The sequence below is a fragment of the Scleropages formosus genome, chromosome 15, assembly GCF_900964775.1.
Source record: "Scleropages formosus chromosome 15, fSclFor1.1, whole genome shotgun sequence".
In the NCBI taxonomy this organism is placed as follows: Eukaryota; Metazoa; Chordata; class Actinopteri; order Osteoglossiformes; family Osteoglossidae; genus Scleropages; species Scleropages formosus.
In genome coordinates, this window is record NC_041820.1 from 8,569,091 (window position 1) to 8,593,452 (window position 24,362).

Genomic DNA, 24,362 nt, shown 5'->3' on the forward strand with positions numbered 1-24,362 from the left:
TCAGATGAATCAAATACCAATTGTATCTGTAAATTATATCTTTAGTGTCATATCTGTTTTGAACTATGTATATGACATAATAGTTTCCAAACTTGGATTAAAATGAAAATTTTTACTGTCACATTCTGCCAATGTCACAATGTCAGTTTTGTTTTTTTTTTTGAAGATATTCCTGCATCTCTATTCAAGTCTTTGTAGGTGTGTATTCCATGTATCTATTCCAAAGAAAAAAAAAGAAGCTATCAGTTTCCCACATAGCTTATTTATATAGTTCAGTATTTACAGAAGCAATCGTGATTAAAGCTAAGGAAAGCAACAATAATGGCTCTCCCATTGTTTGAGTCTTGAGAGCTGTGATCACTGCCCTCAACCTCTTCATTCATCTCTTTTTTTCTTCTAGATTGACAAAAATGCCTCCTCCTGGTGTGATTCTGAACATTATTGAGCACCGTAGGAGGGCTGAAGGAGAAGGAAGCATTGAAAACCCTGTAAAGTTCCATGGGCAAGACTTCCACACACTGCGCCAGTACTGCCTGCGCAACAGGCTGAGGTTCACTGATGGCACCTTCCCCCCAGACAGCAGCTCCATTGGTCCTGGTATAATGGAGGACCATGATCTGGCCAGGGTGGTCTGGAGAAGACCATGGGTATGTTACTGAGGAGTCATTTCCTCCCATTGTCATAGAACATGAATTGTGAGAATTAAAACAATAGAACAATGCTATTCTGTATTTAAGAATAAACATAACCTTGCACCCTCTATTGCTGGGTTAGGCCCCGGTTCCCTACCAGCTATGGACATTGTGTGTGTGTGTGTGTGTGTGTGTGTGTGTGTGTGTGTGTGTGTGTGTGTGTGTGTGTGTGTGTGCCTATTTGGTGCTCAAATAGTGTCTCATTATAGGGACTGTTTTGGGAGTTGTAATGACTATTGTTTTATTGTTGGTCATCTTTTCCCCGAAAAACATGTACAGGAAGTTGTGAAAAACCCACATTTAATTGTAGATGGCGTTTCAAGGTTTGACTTTGGCCAGGGGAGATTAGGTAAGGTCATTTAAATAGATATACAGTATCTATTTATTAACCTAGTTGTGTATATTTATTCTTTAGATTGTCCAGAACAGTTAAAGTTGCAATTTTTGTTTGTTTCACATGCGTCTTTCATATTTCAGCATCATTTCATAGAATGTGCTGGAAGAGTAACAACTAATTCGTTATTAAATTGTGAAATATGTAACTGACCTTTCAGTTCATTAGAGTCTCAGAATGCAGTTTTTTGGCTCTTTTCATCTGCAGGTGATTGCTGGTTTCTGGCTTCTATTGGCGCAATGACATTTCAGAAGAGAATATTGGAACAAGTGCTGCCAACTGACCAAGGATTTGGAAATGATTATGCTGGAATCTTCCACTTCAGGGTACAGTGCACATCAAGAGCAACAAGAAATTCTATCTTACATTAAATCTATGCTAAGGATGCTTTACAAGCAAGGAAATAAAATTTTAATGTACATTGTTTTAGTTTAAAACAATTGAAGATGCATGTTTGTTTTTTGGATGTGACCTTTCCAAAAAAATACTGATGATTTTTAGTCACTGAGAGTCTATTTCAGTTTTAATATTTCTTTGCCTTTCAGTTCTGGAGGTTTGGAAAGTGGGTGGATGTCGTGGTTGACGATAAGCTGCCGACCATTAATAACACATTCATCTTTGTTCATCCGAAGACTGCCGGCGAGTTCTGGGCTGCCTTGCTGGAGAAAGCCTATGCCAAGTATGCTTGAGATCCTCTGCTGTGTCCTCTGTCACCATCAGCCTTGTTATTATATTAAATACTTAAGAGATGAAACTTTGTCTATTAGGAAAAAAGAACCAAAGCACTTTAACCCTTATTGATGTTCTTTTTCGATTTCAGAGTGTGTGGCTCCTATTCCGACATGGCGATTGGATATTTGTCGGAGGCAATGTTGGACTTCACTGGGGGAGTTTATGTGGGATTTAACCTAAGAAGACCACCCCCAGACCTTTGGGATATCATGCACAGAGCTGTAAAACACATATCCCTATTGGGGTGCTTAACTCCACAAGGGGTGAGGGCCATCCATCCATCCATCCATCCATCCATCCATCCATCCATCCATCCATCCATCCATCCATCCATGCATCAGATCTTAATCTAACAGTTCTGCTTTTTACACACTCAGCTTGTTTCAAATGCTTGTCTTGACAAAATGTCATGCTCCCTGTTCCTGCTTATGAAAAGAGGTTCTGTTTATGCCATGCTTTGTTCTATATTTTAGCAAAAGTCAGGAAATGCAGTGTTACCCAATGGCTTAGTGACCGGTCATGCCTATGCTGTCACTGGAGTTACACAGGTTTGTTAAAATCACATACACTGCAAACAAGCAATTTAGCAAAGAGAAAATGAAAAAACATGATTCAAAAGTCACGTGATAGCACGTTATGCCATGTAATGATAAGTAAAAATCGTGATACTCGAGAGCAGGAAGGTACAGTTCTTGGGCATCCATCTGGGACTTCATCATATGACTCCAGGTGATAAGCTATGGCCAACCTGTGAGGCTGGTGAGAGTATGGAACCCATGGGGCCAAGCAGAATGGACCGGAGACTGGAGTGACAGGTGAAAATAACATCCCGCAAACATCTTCCTCCCAAACTCTTTCTATATATGATGAAAAATTATTTACAGTTCTTTGGCATGTGAAACATGTGCCAAAACTGCAGAATTGAATGTATTTTTATATTGGTACATATAAAAATATGTATAAATATTTTAATATATTTCTTATTGGAACATGTCTCAGCATGGTCTGAAAGATTAACTGAGCAGATCTGTTTTGTGATGACAGATCTTCCTTGTGGCAATCAGTCAGTCTGGAGGACAGGGCAAGGTGTCTGCAAATAGCTGACAATGGAGAATTCTGGTAAGGAGATGCTGAGTTTTCCAGCAATGCAGTTTCGGTTTAGATTTACTTTAAAATCCTTTGCTGCTGTACACTACTATTCAACACAATAATAAAGTTTTATGTATCAAAAAAAGTGCAATTTCAGGACTTATCTATCTATCTATCTATCTATGTAACAGTGCAGAACAATACAATAAAAAATATTCATGTATAAATATTTCTGTTATGAATACTAGCCTTTGCTGTTTTGCATGTTTTTTATAATTTTCAGGATTTCTCTTGATAGTTTTCTGAAAAACTTTTGCATACTGGAGATTTGCTGTCTCTCCCCAAATTTTTTGGATGATTCAAAGTGTCGCTGGGCTTCTTCCTTTCATGACGGCAGATGGGTTGCAGGAGTTACAGCTGGTGGATGTATTGATCATATAGGTACAATTCCTGCTTTAAAATGTTTGTTGTCCTTAATTTAGCCATCGATTTGAAAAGATTTGTACTTTAAAAAGATGGAAATGAAAGTACTGTTCCTTTTTATTTAAACATTGCCAAGGTGTAAAATTTAGAGATGTGGATATGTATACTCAAGATTATGGTAATGGTTATAGTATTATTATAAAATAAACATCTCTCTGCAATAATATGTGCTATGACAAAAAAAAAAAAAAAAAAAAAATGTTTGTAGGATTCCCTTGGCACTTTCTTTTACTGTATCATAGAAACCTTTTGGACAAATCCTCAATATCTGGTGACAGTCACTGCAACTGGACCTCAGTACACTGAACATCATGGCCTCAGAAACACACTGGTGACCCTTATACAGAAATCAGACAAAACTCATCGACACCTTTCTCCGAATTATGGCATTGATTTTTACATTTATGTGGTGGGTAACCTTTCTGGATATAACAAAAAATATAATTTTACATTACTTTTACATTCTGGTTTATAAATTCTGAGCAGATGAAAAGTCCCAGAAACAAACTTTCTTATGCTACATCAAGCTCCAATTTGCACCCCACAACAGATGCAAAAACTAATAATTGTGACCTGCAGTTTCTTCTTGTCTGTTTTATGTTACAGGTGCCGCCAGACGTAAGTCTTATTAAATTAAATACACTGTTTTCTTTAGCATATATTTGAAGTTCAAATACATTTTAACTTTATATATTTGTAATATAAACCAACGTGCTGAAACTTATACATAATTTAACCACAGTTTCAGAACCATAGGCAGAAATTTCCTTCATCCTTCTTCTATGGCCACAACCCTGTTGCAAAAGCAGAAAGTTTCCCAGTTGCTCGAGAAATGACTGCATACTTCCAGCTGAAGCCTGGGAAATACATCATTGTGCCATCAACAAAGCATCCAAATGAAGCCAGCTCTTTTGTGCTGAAAATATTCTCAAAGCTCTACATTTTGGCAGAGTAAGGCATACTTTTTTTGTCACTAATGTTTTGTGAACATGTAGACCACAGCATATCTAAATTATACATTTCTAAACATAGTTCCTTTAAAAATGTTTGTGTTAATCAGAAAAAGTCTGGTTTAAACCATTGTACAAAGTTCATATATATATATGTATATAGTACCAGTGAGGGGGTGCGGTGGCGCAGTGGGTTGGACCGCAGTCCTGCTCTCCAGTGGGTCTGGGGTTCGAGTCCCGCTTGGGGTGCCTTGCGGCGGACTGGCGTCCCGTCCTGGGTGTGTCCCCTTCCCTCTCTGGCTTTATGCCCTGTGTTGCCGGGTAGGCTCCGGTTCCCCGTGACCCCGTATGGGACAGGCAGTTCTGAAGATGTGTGTGTGTGTAGTACCAGTGAAAATTTCTGAATACACCTGATTGAAACCAGACTTGCCTGGACAAGAAATACAAAAACTGAACATTTGAAGAGGAGAAGTTGCTGTTTTGGACTAATGTGAGAACATGTGAAGTATTTTGGTATACCAGCGCTACATTTTTAAGTGTTCACGAGTCCTGCCTGTGTGGTTCCTGTTCTCCACCATGGTGGCAGCAGCATCATGGTGTGGGGCTGTTTTACTGGTCATGGAGTTGGTAATCTTTACCAAGTTTATGGCAGCATGCCATTCCATCAGGGTTAGCACCTGTTGGGAAGACCTTCATTCTTCAGCAATATAACAAACAAACTATTTATTATACAATATTTTTGGTTATCTCCAGATTTCAGTTCTGCCATGTATGGTGTTTAAGGTTAAAAAAAAATCATTTAATTGACATTGATTTGGCTGTTATTTCCTAGGGACTGCTGTGCACAAGGTCATCTGGACATCAGCAAGGTAGAAAATAATTCTAATTTAATTCCATCAGAAGTATATGTTTGGATATTGTTTATCATATAGAACCTATTTCAGCTCTATCCAGTTGAATAAAGGGCTGGTGTGGCAAGCAGGAAGGCTGTATACACCTTTCATGTAAAACACTCCAACTAACATTTTTTTATTCCGCAGCACTTGGGAGCACAAATTCCAGCAGCCCCAGAAGATGGGAACTCTGCCAAGAAAAAGGTGTGAAAAAAGTCAAACAACTGGCAGTAAAACCATTTTTTCACTTTTTATCCCATTATAGATATGCTCTATGATAGACTGTTGCCTCTCAGCATTTACTTTTGCTTATTTGTCAAATAGTGCAGTAATTACATCTGACAGGAATCTGATACATAAATGTCAGGGGAAAAGACCAATCATAAAAAAGGAATATAATTAAACTCAAAATGCCTGCATAATACTGACTAATTCTGACATGGTTTCTCATGCTTTTAGTTCAGCTGTTCTGAGAGGCATGAGATGGAAAACTTTCAACATGTGTTCTCCCAGTACCATGATCAGGTACTCTAAGTTCATTCTTAAGCCCCATAGGGTTATAATAAAATGCATTACATTTGTTTTCAAAGGACATCACAAGTTGCACTAATTATATATTTTCATCACAATCCTGGTTTGAATTTTTTCCTTTTTAATAGTATATGGAAGTCAATGCCGAACAGCTGCAGATGCTTCTCAATGAGAAGGTAATCAAAGGTAAGCAAGCGACAAAATATTAGGCGGAAGGCATTGTAAAGACAAAATGAATAAGGACACATGCCATTGAATGTTTCATACATAAAATCTCTTTCTCAATGAAATATGTTGTAAATATATGTGTAGTATCTCAAATATGTGTAGTGTTTACAATTGATTACGTATTGCATTCTGTAGATGGGCACCTTGTTGACAACTGTTACTTCCATCTCTCCAGTAGGAGTCTAGTCTACTGGTTTCCATTAATATATCATTATTATTTTTTGATGATGCCATTGTCCAAGGAAACTTTTTGTTTTAAGTATATGCTAATAAACGTAGGGAATAAATCTTGGAAAAAAAACCCTAAAACCTTATTTAAAGTTAGTAAAAACCATTTTAAATATGCCAGTAATAATCTATAGTTAAGTAAAACCAAATAAAACTTTAATTTAGAAAGGAATTAAACAATTTTTTAAATCTTCCTTTTTTAGGACTGACATTTCAAACAGGAGGCTTTGCTTTGGATACCTGCAGAAGTATTCTTGCAATGATGGATGTATCCTTGGCCATCTGCCATGCAACAAGGTCTGAAAAATTTACCTCAAAACTTGTACACAATGCAATGCTTCTCACTGAAAATGCTTGACAGACGTATGATAATAAAAAAAATATTCCTTTCACCAGCAAAAACAAAGAAATTGGGGAACACTAATTTGATAGCTTTTTTTTAATGAAATACAAAATTAAAACTTTGTTTTACAAATTAAATGCAGCAATTAAACTGTGATTGAAGCTTGAATAACTGAATCTGTATAAGTCATTTTTAAATATCATCCTTAGCCAGATTCTTCTCAGCTTTCAGTCACAGGAAAACTGTGTAACGAGGAATTTTCACGTTTGTGGAAACGAGTCCTGTACTACAGGGTATGTAATTTAATACAGTGTCACATATTTACATAAAATGTCTTTTAAAGCAGTAACCAGTACAGATGCTATTCTGGTACTAAAATGTTTTGAATACTTTACAGGACATTTTCTTAAAGTTTGATGGTTCTCACTCAGGAAGGCTTCCCCTAAATAAACTGCGCAGCGCAATCCACGCAACAGGTTCTCCATCTCTTTTAACAATCATTGAACCCATCTGCATTTCTTAATGAGGCAGACTGCATTTTAAATTACACTACTAGAGAGTTTTGGCTAAACCTTCATATCATAGATTATATCATTTAAATAATTTTTATATTTTCAAAAACTCCAGTTTAACTTCTCCTTGGCGACTTCTCCATCATTTAAAAACGTTGAGATTTAGCACAGCTTTTGCCCAACAGCTTGAATGAATGATGAGTGTGCGAGGTGTCTCTTTTCCCAGGTTTCACAGTCAGTGATGGCTTGCTCAACCTCATCGCCCTCCGCTACAGTAGCTCTTCTGGAGAACTCAGCCTAGAGAGCTTCATCTTCCTCCTGCTGCGCTTGGACTGCATGGACAGTAAGTCTTTCCTATTGGACCAGATTACTGACACACATTTAAAAAATATGAACTTTCTTTATTCCTTCTCTATGCCACCCTTTTTAATTAAATGTTACATATCACTGGATTTTCCCACTGTAATAACTCATATTCAAATAATATTCTGCTATGGGTACTGAATACTCGTGCTCCGCGTAGCATTAAAAAAAAAAAAAAAAAAAAAAAAACAGTAAATGAGACATTATTAATATCAGAACACAATGATATGTATGAGACTTTTTAAAATGATTCTTTGGATTATACTGAACAAAAATGGTCCTAGAATCCAGTGTTCTGACTGAGTTGTTTTCCCATCCCTTGTGGAAGATCCAGATTATCGTCATTTGCTAATGTTCTGAAGCACACTTTAAAAATTAAAACCACACATCAGTTACACCCACTGCCTGGTTAGAGGAAATCACATCACTTTTATATCTGCTTACATTCTATTCCGTAAAAATACGCTAGAAAAGTATTAGTTCTTGTATGTTATCCCAAAACTTGGTGATTATGAATTCCGTGGGATCATTTTCTCACAGAAATATTTCGAAACCTGTCCAGTGGAAGTGGCATACATCTTCAAGAAAAGGAGGTAATATGACTTTTAATGTGTTTCTTTCTGGTGTTCAGTATTCCAGTAAGGAAGACTGTGATTTATATTATCTGTACAAATGCAAACAATGTAATGTTTATAATTTCTGAAGATAAGAACACAATACATTTTATGTGAAGTTTCCTAAAAGACTATATTTTAATTTTTTACAATATAGTAGTGCAATGCTGGGCAGCTCTCTGACCAGAAACTTTTTCTTTTCACAGTGGCTGTACCTCACCATCTACTCCTGAGCTATCAGCTAACTGACTGAAACATGGGACAGAACTGAGAATCATGGGAATGAATGAGGCTCCAATAAATAAGATGTCAGCAATAATCGTCAATGAAACTTATTTATTCATTTTTGCTGACACTTTTTTCCAAAGCAACTTACATTGTTAAAATTATATACTTAGTTATTGGAGGGGGGTGCGGTGGCGCAGTGGGTTGGACCGCAGTCCTGCTCTCCGGTGGGTCTGGGGTTCGAGTCCCGCTTGGGGTGCCTTGTGACGGACTGGCGTCCCGTCCTGGGTGTGTCCCCTCCCCCTCCAGCCTTGCGCCCTGAGTTGCCGGGTTAGGCTCCGGTTCCCCGTGACCCCGTATGGGACGAGCGGTTCTGAAAATGTGTGTGTGTACTTAGTTATTCATGCATTCATACAGCTGTACAACTTCTACTGTATCAGTGCAGGAATTTACATTGCTCAAGGGACCTTCAGGACAGATGATAGTATAATGGTAGAGTTCCTACACTGGGCCCTAAAGGTTGCAGGCTCAGATCTCACCTCCAGCTCCAGTATTCTTGAGCAAAATATTTACCCTGAATTGCTCAGTGAAATTATCCCACTGCAAAAGATGGATCAGTCATTAACACTGTAAATTGCTTTGGAGAAACACATCAGCTAAATGAATAAATGTAGGAAGTACAGCAGGAGGTGGGATGTGAACTCAGGACATTCAAGTAAAAAGCTGATGGCTTCAGACACTACAGTGACCAATAAAAATGCATAGGAGTGTTTTAGTACTCTATTACTGTGGAAATGATCCAAATACAATGCCCTAAAAACAACTATATTCATAATTTCATTCAGAAGAATTTCTCCATCTGCTTCAGTTTATTCTAGAAGACATGAAAAATAGAATCCAAACTTCGAACTTGAATGAAATTGCAATGAGAAGTCAGCAGAGGGCATCATCAGTCTAACATGGTTGACTAAGGATGGAATTTTACCTAGTTATTAATAATTTTGCAATGCATATTTCCAGCCTCAACTTCACTATAGTATACTTAACATTCTACAAGGAATATTTTCAGATCTGCTGCTTCACAGACTTGACTGAATGTTTCAACTTTCAAATTCAATCAGCCAATAAATAAATTTTAATATTCCATGTTAATTTTGTTATATGGTCAAATACCTTTGTATCTTACAGTGCTTAAAATATTCCAGAGCAGTCCATTGTGACAGAGCTTATGGATTAGTAAAGATCATATGAATTTAATTTTTAGGACTGAAGTAAAGGAACGGCAGAAGTGTCATCCTAAGATCGGTTCGGTTTTACTGCGTGCCAGCAGTTATTTGTTTTCTTCTCTACGTGTATATCAAGCAGGAAGTGGTGGAAAAAACTGATGTTTATTATTTGGACCAGATATCTTGTAGGCTTCTTCTTTTTCTCCCATTAGCAGAGGAGGTGGTGTCTACAGGGTCCACCAGAAGTGTGGTGGTGTGACACTCACCCATAGTTGATGTAGACGAAGGAGCTTGGCCTAATAAGGATGTGGTTCTCTGCTGAGCAGTGTAGTGTGGTAATGCTGACAGTCGTTGCTCTACAGGGCTTTCCTGCTGACTCTGCTAAAATTATTTTTGTACTCTTTTCAGTTGGACTTAATGAAGGGCGAGGAAACCACAGCTATAAATACCAATTCATATATATTTACATTTACATTTGTTTATTTAGCAGACACTTTTTGTCCAAAGTGACTTCCAATGAACTCCATGCAATGTTATCAGCCCACACACCTAATTCACCAAGGTGACTTATACTGCTAGACACTACTTACAATGGGGACAGTTTGTAGTGTAGTGGTTGGAGCTGCTGCCTTTAGACCCAAAGGCAGCAGATCTGAATCCCACCTTCACCTTGTAGTAGCCATGAGCAAAGTACTTACCCTAATTTGCTCCAGTGAAATTACTAAGCTGTATAAATGGGTAAATAATTGTAAGTTGCTTTGGAGAAAAGCATCAGCTAACTGTACAATGGGTCATTCGTACATAAGTAGAACACACTCTTTCTGTCACTCACACACTACAGGTGAACCTGAACAGGATGTCTTTGGACAGTGATATATTTTGGATTATATAGTACGTACTTATAGACTACATACTTTATAGTGATAATCTTTGGACTTCACACACACACACACACACACACACACACACACACACACTCACTCTGAAACCACTCGCCCTGAGCAGGGTCGCGGCGAACCAGAGCCTAACCTGGCAACACAGGGTGCAAGGCTGGAGGGTGGGGTCACACCCTGGGCAGGACGCCAGTCCGTCACAAGGCACCCCAAGCAGGACTCGAACCCCAGATCCACCAGAGAGCAGGACTATCTATATATTTAAATACGAACTGCCACAATTCACCATTCACCCATGCATTGATCCATCCACTGTCAGTAATGGATGGAATTAATCACTTTTAAGTCAGTCACACACACTCATTCCCTCACACATTCACACAGTGAAGAATCACCAGATCACCTAAAACATATTTTGTTGGACTGCTGGAGTAAACTGGAGCACCTGAAGGAACTCCACAGAGACATGAGGAGAACATGCTAACTCCACACAGACTGAGCTGGTGTCACGCCCCCCTCAGCGCAATGAGGGGCACCTGCGGCTGATCAGGGAGCGACCGCATAAAAGGACGCTCCAGAGCACATGCAGATGTGGAATCTTGTTCAGCATTATCTCTTGCTTGTGTATCTTGCCTTTGTGCCCATCTTCCTTGAATCCTCATTGTCGACCGTCCCCTCGTTTCCCTGACCCCTCTCCTGAATCTGCTCGACTTTCTGGCTCAATGACTAACTGCTTGTCTTCTGGATTATGTCTGCACATCAGTGACCCTCTGCCTGTTTTTTACTATGTCCTCTGGCATGTCCCTTGAAAGCCCTTCCTGTGCTCCACGCCTGAGTCCGCCGCTCTGACCTGGGGAAAACTCCGTGACAGCTGGACTCAAAGCCATGTCTGAACCTCCGCATAAGAGTGGTGAGGCACCAGTGCTACCTGCTGTGCCACATTTTACAATTCGTTATAAAAAAAAAAAAAAAAAGACCCTCGGGCTTGTTTGGTTCATATGTATGAGACTGCACAAGATGACTGTTGTCGGTGTGACATCGACATTTATTATGCAGGTTACCCCTCTGTAATACACACTGGCTCAGCTGTCACCTTGTCACCTCTGTGGCCTTTTCCCGTTCCCGGTCAGGCTTTTCACAATGGAGGGCTCCAGCCCTTGACCTCACCCTGAAATTTGTCACGGAAATTTATTGCGCAAGCAGATAAATACACTTTGCGAATATCTGGCGATGGCAATACACCACAAGCAGGTGTCAGCTAACAGGAACTCACATGTCCGCTCAAGATACCAGGCCCCGCACCACAAGTAAACAGGAAGCGGGATGGGCACTCGACACATTGTAACTGTAGTAGTATCTTTACAGGAGTATCAGTTCCCGCAGCCCTGAAAGCTGTCATATGTGCTCTCAAATAATCCCGCTCTGTATCTGGATCTTGCCCAAAGAAAACTATTATACTTGTGCACCAATGACATTTTCACTATTGCATAACAGTCAGAGATGTGGGATATAGGACACACTTGTGGGTGATAAACTTATACATTGGAAGATACAGTATATTTCAGGTAATAGGTTAAACAGGGCATTTTGCCTTTTTTTTTTTTCATGTTGAGTGTATATGTTTGTAAAGCCACGCTATGAATTCTTTATTTTATGTATTCAGGGTTATGTATAGATTAGTCATTTCACATTCCTACAAGTGCAACACTGTAAGGTCATAAAGCGTAACGGTAAGGTATCAATAAGCAAAGTATTTACATCTTCGGTGGTTTCCAGTCAAACATAACGGACTGGGGTTTGCACAGTTCACTGAACCGATCTTTAAGGGTTCCCCCCCCCATAAACATCAGAAGAGGTCAAAATAATAAGCAAAAACAAGAAGTGGGAAATGATCCTAAACGAGCGCAATGAATGGCACAGCCGGCTGAGACACGTGTCCTAAGCTGCACCGCGACCTCTTTTCTGCGCGGAAACGGAGGCTCGAAAATTCATCACCTCAGCAAAAGTTCTACTCTAACCAACCGGTAACGCCCTTCCTGCAGCTCTTCGCCCTCCCTTGTGCTTAGCGCACGTTTTGCATGTTTCCTTTGTGAGGTGAAGTGAAGCGAAGCGATACCCTCCTCTTTCTCCTCCTCCTCCTCCGCGGACCCGCCCTCGCTAACCCCGTCCCTCTGTTTGCGTCGTGAACGCGCGCCGGGTCTCCGCCCCCTCCGCCCTCGTGCCTCCTCGCGCCTTCTCCACGTCAGCAGTCACTGAAGTCAAACTCCATCCCGGAAAAAAAAAAAAAAAAAAAAAAAAAAAAACAACCCTTCAACTTCTTGTTCCTCCTGCACTTTTTTGTTCTTTGAACACATGATGCTTCAGACAGGTACGTACGTAAAGATTCGTGACTTTTTGAACAAACGAACTAATGATATGATGTGTTTTTACACAACAAGTTCTTACTTTTCTTTCCAGAGTGACGCGTGACTCCACACACGCCGACTTTGTGAACCCAGCGGCCTCCGTGCGGTTTTCAGGTTTTCAGCGTTTGTAAAATAATATTAATTTTAAAAATGAGACGTTGTGAAAAAAATAGCCCGATGGAAATCGCCAGAGGTTCGCGAGCGTCTGAGCAGTTGAGCAGGTAGCGCTCGCGCGACCAGTCAGTCAGTCAGTGGGCGGCGGCGGCGGCAATAATAGCAAGCAATAATTTCTGCGCAGTTTAGAAAAAAAAATGAGACTTAAAATCCACAAGAGAAATGTACTGGCATTTCTGTTCGCCACTTTAATCGCGCTCTTCCTGCTGTTTTCCATACGGAGGAACGGCCAGTCTGGCGTGGACAGCAGCAGGGCTGATGTCCACAGTAAAGAGCTGGGTGCTGATGATCATGATGTCCAGCATGCTGGCTACACGCACAAGTTCTACTATGATACCATTTTCAACATGAAGAAGTCTGTGTACGAAGGCAACTACAGGCAGCTTGTCCAAAATGCTGACAAGTTCCCTGGAGATCCCCAATTGGTGGTAGTGGTGCAGGTTCATAACCGGCCCGCTTACCTCAAGATGCTGGTGGATTCCTTCCAGAAGGCCTCGGACATCCAGAACGTCCTTCTGATTTTTAGCCAGGACTATTTCTCCGAGGAAATTTCCAACATAATACAAGGGATAACTTTCTGCAGAGTTTTGCAGATATACTTTCCGTACAGCACGCAGCTCTACCCATTTGAGTTCCCTGGACAGGACCCCAAGGACTGCCCTAGAGATGTTTCCAAGGACACTGCTGTTCGAATGAAATGTAATAATGCAGAGTACCCAGACAGTTATGGGCACTACAGGGAGGCCTCTTTCACGCAAACCAAACATCACTGGTGGTGGAAGCTGCACTTTGTGTGGGAGAGAGTCCGGACTCTGCAGGGCTACAGCGGGTATGTCTTGTTTCTCGAGGAGGACAATTACCTGTTGCCCGATTTTGTTCACTTCTTCAAGGGAATGACAGAACTCAAGAAGCGCGAGTGCCCTGACTGCGACTTACTTGCGCTGGGCAATCACGAGAGCTCGGTTCAGTTTGAAGAGATGACAAATAAGCTGGAAACTTCAGGGTGGCTGTCCACCAAACACAATATTGGCATTGGTATGTCCAAGGACCTTTACTACAAGTTGATGGGGTGCAATGCTGAGTTCTGCACTTACGATGACTACAATTGGGACTGGACTCTCCAGAATCTTTCTGGGATGTGTCTGTCCAAAACGCTCAAGGTTCTGGCAGCCAAGGCCACCAGAGTTTTGCACACAGGAGACTGCGGCCTACATCAGAAGGACAGCTGCCGGTCTGAGCTTGCACTCCAAAAAGTTCAGGAGGTCCAGGAATTGGCGAAAAAATCCCTTTTTCCCACTTCTTTGGTCATAAGCAACCAGGAATCAGTGGAGAACAAAGCTCATGTGAAAAATGGAGGCTGGGGAGACATTAGGGATCATTCATTGTGCAAAAACTATGCCAAAGTCCTGTGAAAACTTTTTTTTTTTTTTTTTGGTATGGTTAGAGGGAGCACTGTGGTGTGAGGGTTCATTTCTGGTCACAGCCAAAGATTCTCAACTTTCATAGGTTGATACAACTTTCAGGTAATGAAATTACCTCAAGGTCGTGTGTCTTCTAACTGCTCTCTCAGGATAGTCCTGTTGGCTTGGGGCCTGCAGGGATGCCTTGTCTGCCATGTTAATGTTTCCTTTTCCTTTTTTGGGTAAGAGGGATAAAAATTGATTTCCCACCCCCCAGCAGGCTTATAGATTCTCTTGTCCTGTTACACCTGCATATGTAAGATTTGTAATTTAGCAGGTTTCAGATCACACAGGAACTTGTTAATGATTACCAAAGATTGTTTTTTTTCGTTTTTAAAGACTCAGATTCTTGACACAGCATTTCTATCTTTGTTTACTTTTTTGGGGGAGGTGGTCTTTAATATGTATGTAGTGATTTAAAATACTGTAAACTTTGGTAGAATGTTTATATGTATGTAATGTCGTGTTGGAGAACATGTTTACTCTCCAGTTTTTCAGGTTTCAGTTACTATGGTTCAGATGACAAGTTGCAAGGCCCCTTGTAGGAGGGTTTCAGATTTAACAGTTTTGCAACATTGTGTGATGCAATATTAAAGGGGTGGAAGTATTTGGTGAATCATTTTTAGCACTGGGAATTCCTGCTTTATTTATACAGGTTATTAGGATGTCTTCAGATGGGTCTTCTCACACAAGATAGCATTCTGTTTTTAGCAGTTAGAATGCAAAACTGTCATAGGAAAACCCTTTGGAGTCATTTAATCAGTGCAATATTGTAATAAATTTAATGTGAATCTTTTTTTTTTGTGACGAAGAATGTGTGTGGGAGAATCATTCTGTAGTTTTTTTTTTTTTTTTTTTTGGTAATTGTTTGGCTAAGAAATATACTGACTTATACATTGATTTTGGGAGTTTATTATTATTGTACACTTGAGGGGGGTTTCCTATTCAGTTGTATATGGGAGATGACAAATGACTGTAGCTACTTAAATGCTGGACAATGCTGAACTATGCAATTATTTAATATGTACAGTAGGGAAAAACCTCAAGTATTTTTCTGTATTGAATTCTGGTAGCCAATGATTATACATTAAATAAAGTGATTCTGTATGTTTTACCCTAAGGCGTTCAAAGTTACTGTGGCTGTCCTACTCTTGTGATTCGCTGTCACTTGCAAAGAAGTTGTGATTCTTCAGTCTTTTTAAAATATGATTAGTACTGTTTTGGATGTAAATATTTAGCTGTGATCTCTGAGTAACCAATAAGCGTATTGTTTGATTTATTATTCCACTGTTTATTTTTAACACATGATATGGAAGTTTACTCACATTAATGTGGAACCAGAAAAGGGAGCCTAACCTTGACAAGTGCATATGCCAACTAAAAAGCCGATGATGCACAACTACTTGTAAGTAGAATTAGCTTATATTTACATTTCGTGTTTTCAGATGAACTCGTAAAGCAGGATTAGATAACATTTTTTTTTTTTTTTTTTTGTTTGAAGCTTTATGTACTCATGAGTTCACAAAAACTCTCTAGCTCTTCTTCATGAAGTTTAACATTGGAAAATATATTTGCAAACAATACTGTAGTATTCATAATACACTGTACCCAATGTATGATAGTTAATGTACGTAGGAGTGATTTAATGCATTAAAATGCACTTAGTTTAAATTCTTAAATTTTCAAACACTATGGAAAAACTTGACCAGGACTTCTTTAAATATTGATTATGTGTGTCAAACGTATAAAAATGTGCAGATCAATGACCGAATTAGCCTGAAGCTCTACAGAAACCTTCATCGAATTCCTTTGTGTTCAGTTAGTTCTGGGGATTTCTTCACTATATTTTTCTGAACCACATGTAAAAATGGTGCCGTGCTGCTGAATTTCTCAAAGGAGATGATCAGAGGAGATTTTTTTCTTGCTACAGAATGTCACACTGAGTCTGCCAGAGGGCAGAACAATTTGCTGTTCTCTTGGATTTTCTTTTTTATATCATCTAATTAGTTGCAGGAAAGGAAAGAATTGCGCTTAATGTGCTTATTTCTAAATAGAGACATATATGTGTCTATATATTTCTGTGAATGACACTGCTAAGAGGATACCATGTGTTTTATTGCGAGCATTAACACCTTTATTACAATCACTTTTGAATTGTTAATCAAACAAATTGATTTACTGTCGTGTGAATGATTACTTTTTCATAGGCCCAACCACCTCTCTGTATACATCTCCAAATATACATAAAGAGACACTTCATTCTGTGTTTACACTATATATATTCATGTTTTGATAGAAGTGTTTCAGCATGAAGATGTGCAATGACCTTCTGTGACCCTTAGAGTTCAATTCAACATATGTAGCGGGAAGGGGGTTGCGCCATCCTCTGCAGAGCGGGCTTAGCTGAGATGGAAAGGGGATGCATCCTCAGACGTGCATTGAAGGATAAGGTGACCACCCGAGGGAGCAGCTTTTCAAATTTTCTTTCCAAGTCAAACCTGCTTGAGTTGGTGACAAAATGTGCATGACAAAGCAGTTTCCCCGATGCTTGACTCTCAGCACATTTTACTGAAAGCGTTTGATCCTGCACAGGTCTTTAGTGCCATAAATGTGCTGTGTGAGTCTGTTGCAGTGATATGTATTACAAGATTCATTTACAGAAGTCCAGTAAATGGAAACCCTGCAGCGAATATGTTGTATAGGTGAAGGAACTGTTTTTTTTTCCTTGTAAAATGGGTCATATTGAAGTCTGCTTGTAAAATCAGTTTACACTGGATTTGTCACTTTCTTGGTAACCAGCAGGCAAGACTAGGATTTTTATGAAGAAATCAGCAGTGGACCCTTAGTAGGATTCATGTGTTCCTTTCTAAAAATCTTTAATTAAATCACAGAGCAGGAGATTCAATGAGAAAACGGGACAGATAGCTATCTGTTAAGCTTAGACAATCTGAACTGAAGGTCAAGAAGCTTTAATTTAATTTTTAAAGGCAAAAATATTGAGGAAATGCTGAAATGGGTTGATCCTCTTCTCCCTTTAACTTTGTGTGTGTCCTGGAAATGTCTTCCCTCATCCCTTTGAAACTGAGAAAAACCGCACATTTCAGTGTGTAGCGAATCTCACGTTATAACTTTTCATTTTTTTCCAAAAGAAATTGAAATTTTATACTTGATTCATAATGTGTATTAATATGGATCCAATTTGGCATCTGTGAGTTTCTGTATGTGTTTAGATGCAAGCAATTTTTTTGTGTCTTTTATGGTTAAGCTCACTGCAGCAAACATGGTGAGTCTCTTTCATTTACCTCAAGACATATACGTTAACATGTCACTAAGGGGTGTCTGTTAACTTCAGAAACACTTCTGAGACGACGCAAAAGACAATTTTGTCTTCAAAGGAAATGCATGGCAAAGACGCCCGGCCGGAATAAATTAAACCTGCAAAACATCCTAAGGTGAAAGAGTTGCGGGTGTCGAGGGAATTGAAAAATTACTTAAACGTGCTCAAAAAATTCAGCTGTAGAAACATCCAACAAGAACTTTCAGACTTTTATTCAGACTTTCTCTCATTAACTCACCTTCATTAACTCACATTACATCTATGGCACAGAGGCACAGCAAGTAGCGCTGGTGGCTCACAGCTCCTAAATTGTGGATTCAAATCCAGCTCGGTCTGTGTGGAGTTTGCATGTCCTTTCTGTGTTTGCATGGGATAGACGCCAGACCACCAGGACCCTGTGCTGGATAAGCAGGTAGTAATAACGGAAGGATAATGCACCTACTGTATAAAAGTGTACGATAGCCTTTTTTTCTGCCCTGTTTATTATATGATGGGATTACAGATATGCAGAACAGGGTGTGCATTGTATAATGTATATTGTTAAATGGTTGAATGGTTAAATAACTGGTGTTACCTGCTAATGACGTCAGTGGAGGATTTGCATTTTATTTTAATATTTTCGCCTGTGAAAACCAAGCCAATATCTGACCAAGATGCTGTTGCTACTGCAGAGGGTGCTCTGCTCGACCCTGCCGTGAGCTTCTGGTTTTAAGGTGTTCAGCCATGTGAAACACTTTAACCTACCTCATATATTCAGCCCTACTCGTGTTTCTTATTTGTCCTGTTTTGTTGTGCTGTTGCTCTTCTCTTCTTACAGTTTCGGTCATTTTTCTGGGGCAAGTATTGTTCCGCAGCTCATAAAAAGGGCATGGAAGTAAGCATATCTTGTGAAAGCAGTGCTTCTTCTCTCAGAGTTGGTTGTCAAACTGGGCATAAATGACCAGATCACTCTTTTGAGCTCAGCTTGGTCTGTTACATTCATTGTGCTGTTAAGCATAAGAATAGTGAATGAATTCTATCAGCCGTGGGACGCGCAGTGGTGCAGCAGGTAATGCTGGTGTCTCATAGTATCTGGGCTCTGTGATCAGACATGGGTTTGGTTCTTGCTCAGTCTGTGTGGAAATTACATGTTCTCCCTGTGTTTTGATGGATCCTGAATTGTTCATAGTGTGTATAGATGTGTGTGTATTACATTGCCCTGCTATATAGATGGGAGAATGACTGTAGGGAGTTTAGTGTAGTGTAAAGAGCATTGCAAGTCACCTTGGATAAAGGTTTCAACTAAATACTACGAAGTAATCACAATACATCGGTTTGGAGAAAAGCATCAGGTGAATGTTAAATATATGCAAATTTTACCAATTTTCATAGTGTGCAGCTGAAGTTACATGGCCTAACTTTTCAGTTTGCTGTCCCCAAGATACACATATAAGGCATACAGTATTATTTTTCATTTGATTACCTGATAAATCGCTTCACCCCAGCAAGAGCACTACACTCCTCCACATCTGGCTTCCTGCATGACCCATGAGGAGTCCAAAATCCAAGGTCATGCGGTTCTTGGTTTTAGCTCTATTGTGATGGAGCAAAGCCCACTGTCCCTCAGAACTGCTGAATCCCTCCCAGCATTCAGAAAAGGTCTTTAAACCCTTTCAACTCATTTTCCTCCTGACCTGACACCTTTGTAAAGTAGTCCATCACCATCTGCTGCGATTATCTATATATTTGTTCTATGAATCTCATTTTCACAGGCAGCTACCTGAGAAAAGTGAACTAACCAAATGTCAGTATGAAACAAATAAACTGTACCTCAATAAACATGTCCGCATTTAAAGCTCTATTGAATGAAATATGCAGTATTGTACTACAGTGTCTAACAAGATGACATATGGATGGCTTTTACTTAGATTACTATAATTTGATAAGCTATCCCAGTGTATCTAACATAAAGGAAGGTATCAGGTAGGATATTGACCTAAGCAAGGAAACATGGGTATAAGTTAACAGAACAAATGCCACATTGTCCTACTTTTTTTGTTAATCTACTCTGAACTTGACATTTGTAAAGCACAATGGTTTGGGACAGTGAGCTCTGTGGCCAATATAACTCCCCTTCATCTCAAATCAAACGAATCCTCACTTTTATTATTTTTTTTTCTTTTTTATTGCTGCTGACCATTTACCCTCTGCAAATGTCATTGAATGTCTGTTGTTTCCAGTTTATTTCCCATTTTCGACATTGCCTGTGTGCTTCCACAGCAGTGTTCATTTAAATACAATATGTAATGCTTGCTTTGGAAAAGAATTTTGACAGGTTTTAAGTACATAAAATTAAGTGTGCTACCAAATAATTTAATTCCAGTATTATTGCATGCCATAAATTTTCGACAGTTATTGATTAACGAGTTTTCGGTGATCCGGAGTCCGCTGAAGCTGTAAGCCGAGAACTAAAAGGGCCCCAAGCTGCTAGGTTTGACTGTGGGACATCTCATCACATGAAAAAGAGAATCCAAATCAAAGGTAAGTCTCGAACCTCGTACAGCGTCTCCCTTGGATTCTTTAAACCTCGTATGACCACAATGCTCTGAATGCAGGATTTGAAAACACACTGAAAACGCATTGCAGCTGCAACTCAGATGATTTAGACAAAATACAACCTACTGAAAAGAGCATACGTACTGGAGCGAACGCCTTAAAGTGTGCCACCCTGCCTTTTATTTATGGCCATTGCTTTTGTTTAATTCTAACGGTTATATACTTTCAGTTCTGGCTCAGGTTTCAGGGTCGTCCCTCTGGCAAACATCTGTGTGAATTATACACACACTTATTTCTGACTGACTTGAGATATTTGCAGTAGCCCTTTACTTATAAATAATATATGTTATTTAGTACTTTTTCCCAGGGTGTCAGTGCATTGACTGGTATGGACAAGAATGAGCATGGAATACACAAAGAAGACCGATACAAAAACAACCTCAATAACGGATTCGTTGCCACTGTAGCACAACCCAGACGTCTGCTGTTTATATCGGCTGATGTCCCTGGTATAAAAATTCAGTGGTATTTATTCAGTCATTGGCCCGGATTCAACAGGACAGTTATCTGCTTAGGAAAAACAAACAAACAAACAAACAAACAAACAGAAAAAACCCATTCAATTACTTGGCATTGTGTGAAATGTCACTTAATATCAAGACAGGGCAGGAGACACAATGGAGAGCAAGAGCATTTCTTAGCGTCTCCAAGTCCTTTCCCTCCCTATAAAAATGGCTGCTTTGCTTGAGAGCACCCAGGGATTAGAAATATATCTGTGTGATAAATAGTAGATGTGTCCTGGCTGGAGTATGACATGGCAATTTCACAGAGGGCATTAGAGATGGATATAAGCTACCTTCTCTAAAAATCACATTTAAAAAAAAAAAATGTTTAAGGCTATTTGATTTTCTTTCTTTTTTCATTTTCTAATCTTGCTCACACAGTTTAATGATGCATTTATTGCTCCAGCTTTTATGACTTCACTAAACCCCTGGAATTTAAATCTCTTGATCAGCATGGCGAGTTTGTTTTCGGGTAATTCCGGCGAAACTGGAAAAGAGGAGTGTGAATCCTGACCTGAAAAGTTACTTTTCCTTTTGTTCATGTGAACACCTGATATACAAGTAGAAATCCAGTAAATTCTGTCTGCCTTCCCTAAGTGTTCATAAAATTTAGGATTTTCTTTTTTTTTTTTTTTTCCTTTTTAATGAAAAACTCATATCACTTGGTTTTCAGCCGTGAAACTGTGAGACTCTGGGCTACGTAGTTCCAGAAATGCAAACAAAAAAAGTGATAATAAATTTAGAAATGACAAGATATAAAACTGAAGACAGAGATATCTGCTGTTTGGATGAAAGCACCAATGAATTTGCATGAAAATTATTTTAATTAAAGCAAGATTTCAGTGTCTGACAGAGCAGATAAATAAATGAACCTTCATTTTGTTTGCAATGCTGCTAATAAAGAGCATTACCCCCCTTTTTCTCCCCATGATCAATTATAATGCGGTATTTGCAGGATGTGGTCAGCTGATGATGGGCGGTTGTTGGAGTGATAAAAGGTGAACTATGAAAACCATGTTTTCCTCAATATTACATACAAGCTGACTGGTGAAATGACAGCAGTCACAATTCTAGCTTTGTAAAATGACAGCTCTGGCACCCACACTATGATCAGCCTTAGACATTAAAGCAAGACTTATGCCGTGTAATTATTTTACCCTTATTATTTTCATACACAAAGCTAGCTACGGCTGGTACCCTGAATCCTACTCTTTTGGGCTAGATACGTCTCCAGCTCAGGCCGTCTTAGACCATCATCCTTCAGGATATCCCCGAGCTTAATTTGCGGGGCCGTAGCAGGAGTTTTCAGCCCCGATCCTCGCGGACCCCCTGCATGTGTTGGTTTTTCTTTCCGCTCTGTTCGTAATTAATTACGCTTGACTGAGCTGTTGATCACAAGCCTTGCAGGATTTCAGAAGCGTTGAACCTAATGTGAGGACTCACTGTCATTTTCAATTGTGTTGCCCTGAGTTTATGTCGTTTGTGCAATACCTGCAGCAGTGAAAACATTGGCAAAGATTCTCTCCCTCAACGACAAGTTCCTATAACAGGTTATGAAACAGACTGATTGTTGCTGTAACAAGCTTTCTTAGCCTTTCAACAATTAAGTAACCCTGCTAATTTAACTTAGCACTGCTGAGTTCCTCTCAACATGTAAGGAAGGTCAGAAAAATGCATCTCTTTGAACCCACTTCTTTCCATATCTCTTATCCGCTCCATACATTTGTAAATGTAAATGTAAATTTGCACTATGATATTGTGTTTATTTACAGTATATATAAAAAGCACCCCATGTGTCCTATCAATTATATATACAGCTACTCATATAATGTACAGCATACCAGAAAGAATCGTTGTGTTGGACTAAGTGCCTGTATTTTCAAAATCGTGCTTCTGCATTCCTATTCTTCAGCTGTTGGCAAAGTGCGCTGTAGAATTGTACACTCGCTTTGGAGAAAAGCCTTCAATAAACAAATAAATGCAAATAGAAATGAATCAATACCGATGTGTTCGGTTTTGCTAAAGTTTCTGTCCCTGCATGTTAAATACAACTCCAGCTGCAACCTTCAGCTAGAAATAGAGGAGATCACCAGGACCAAGGCTGGAAACCCCTGACATATTAACAAAGTAGCCCGTCCACTGTCAACTAGTTCATTCCTCTGAGAAATCAATGTTGCCTTGCTTTGGCAGTGTTGTAAAATTTACAAATCAGTTCATTTTGAAATGTAGTCTTATTGACGTAGAAAACCTGGCACGTTCACTCTCTCAGCCTGTGCTGAATCTTGCAGGAAGTGCACATTTAGTGACAAGACAGTAAATAGGGAAAGAACACTATTAATAGCTAAATTATTAAGCGATGCAAAGGGACAGCTGAAGGGCTTCACCGTCAAACTCCATTTCATTAACTTGTAATTTTACTTACTTACACGCAATGCTTATGTCTTTCTCAGTTATACTAAGCGAGAGATTCGGTTTGTTTAATGGACATAATCATGTTGCAGCTCAGATGTGGCCCCATTACCTGTCATAGTGGGCAAAGACATGGTTTTTATAGGAAAATTAAAAGTTACAGGAAGAGTTTGGTTCACTTGCTCTGTTTGTCGCTGGATGAATATCCAATGTGACATTAAAAAATAAACAGTTTCCATGTCTTCTTATCTTTTAACGAAATTTAGATGAGCCAGTGCAACACTGAAGAAACCAGAGATGTAAATTATTAATGTGACAGGTGGAATATAATACATAAAAAAGGTCTTTGGATTCATATTTTTTTTTTTTTTCTATGTGGATGATTTATTGCTAATTGTAGATGCGAACATTAGATATGAGAGTCATTAGAGAAGGTCACCTTGTTCCGGATTCAAGATGTAAAGTTACATGTCTAATGGTCTCCCGGTACGAATCCCCCCCCCCCGACCTTAGGGCATATTTGCACTGGAATTTTTTTTTTTTTTACTTTAGTTTGCTCCACCACTGTTTACCCAGATACACAGAAAGCAAGACCTTGGCAACAGATGATGTAGTGATTAGAGTCATCACCGTGCAATCGCAACAACTGGGTTTCAAGCCCACCCCTGCTATACTGTACTAGATACCAGGTACTTACTAATGGATAAAGCTTTGTATGTGAACTTAGCACTCTAACTCGCTTTTGAAGAAAAGCATCATCTCAATGAATAAATAATAATAATATCGCCACTGCATGCCTTCCTCCACTGTTTACATTTCTGTGGTGGGGGGAAAAAAAAAAAAAAACTATGTTGAAATCTCTCTCCTTCACTAATAGGTAAACAGTCACAGGCTTATTACTGCTGGGAACTGGCAGCCAGTTTTGCTCACGTGACCCCTCCGAGTCCCCATTTCTATCCTCCAGCAGGTTGTCTACATAATGTAGAAATTCTCCAGTTAATATATTTAAGTCTCTGATTTGTACCCTGAAGAGACCTGCTGTAGCTGTATAATGCCGTGTAATAAACGGATGTCCCCCTTTTT

General features: G+C 39.4%; 2 protein-coding genes across 2 annotated transcripts; both read left to right on the forward strand.

The window, feature by feature from the left end:
- The first annotated feature begins 410 nt into the window (after positions 1-410).
- LOC108921654 (calpain-9-like) lies at positions 411-8,285 on the forward strand. The gene is made up of 22 exons (XM_018731240.2): positions 411-647; positions 972-1,041; positions 1,294-1,412; positions 1,632-1,765; positions 1,907-2,081; positions 2,292-2,366; positions 2,548-2,633; positions 2,863-2,937; positions 3,191-3,348; positions 3,633-3,799; positions 3,997-4,008; positions 4,133-4,341; positions 5,173-5,209; positions 5,381-5,437; positions 5,693-5,758; positions 5,893-5,950; positions 6,424-6,488; positions 6,788-6,856; positions 6,961-7,039; positions 7,302-7,418; positions 7,979-8,031; positions 8,259-8,285. The coding sequence occupies exons 1-22, from the start codon at positions 411-413 to the stop codon at positions 8,283-8,285; spliced, it is 2,145 nt and encodes a 714-aa protein (XP_018586756.2).
- Positions 8,286-13,071: 4,786 nt separating this feature from the next.
- Positions 13,072-15,544, forward strand: LOC108921073 (alpha-1,6-mannosyl-glycoprotein 2-beta-N-acetylglucosaminyltransferase). The gene has a single exon (XM_018730343.2). It carries the CDS (start codon positions 13,113-13,115, stop codon positions 14,385-14,387), a length of 1,275 nt encoding a protein of 424 aa, XP_018585859.2. The 5' UTR covers positions 13,072-13,112; the 3' UTR covers positions 14,388-15,544.
- Positions 15,545-24,362: the final 8,818 nt, after the last annotated feature.

Excerpts from the sequence above, each read along its gene's own strand:
- LOC108921654 (XM_018731240.2), top strand. The coding sequence starts at position 411 with ATGCCTCCTCCTGGTGTGATTCTGAACATTATTGAGCACCGTAGGAGG. Across the intron at positions 2,082-2,291 it reads GGTGCTTAACTCCACAAGGG|CAAAAGTCAGGAAATGCAGT; the intron begins GTGAGGGCCATC and ends TCTATATTTTAG. Across the intron at positions 6,489-6,787 it reads GTATTCTTGCAATGATGGAT|CTTTCAGTCACAGGAAAACT; the intron begins GTATCCTTGGCC and ends GATTCTTCTCAG.
- LOC108921073 (XM_018730343.2), top strand. The coding sequence starts at position 13,113 with ATGAGACTTAAAATCCACAAGAGAAATGTACTGGCATTTCTGTTCGCC.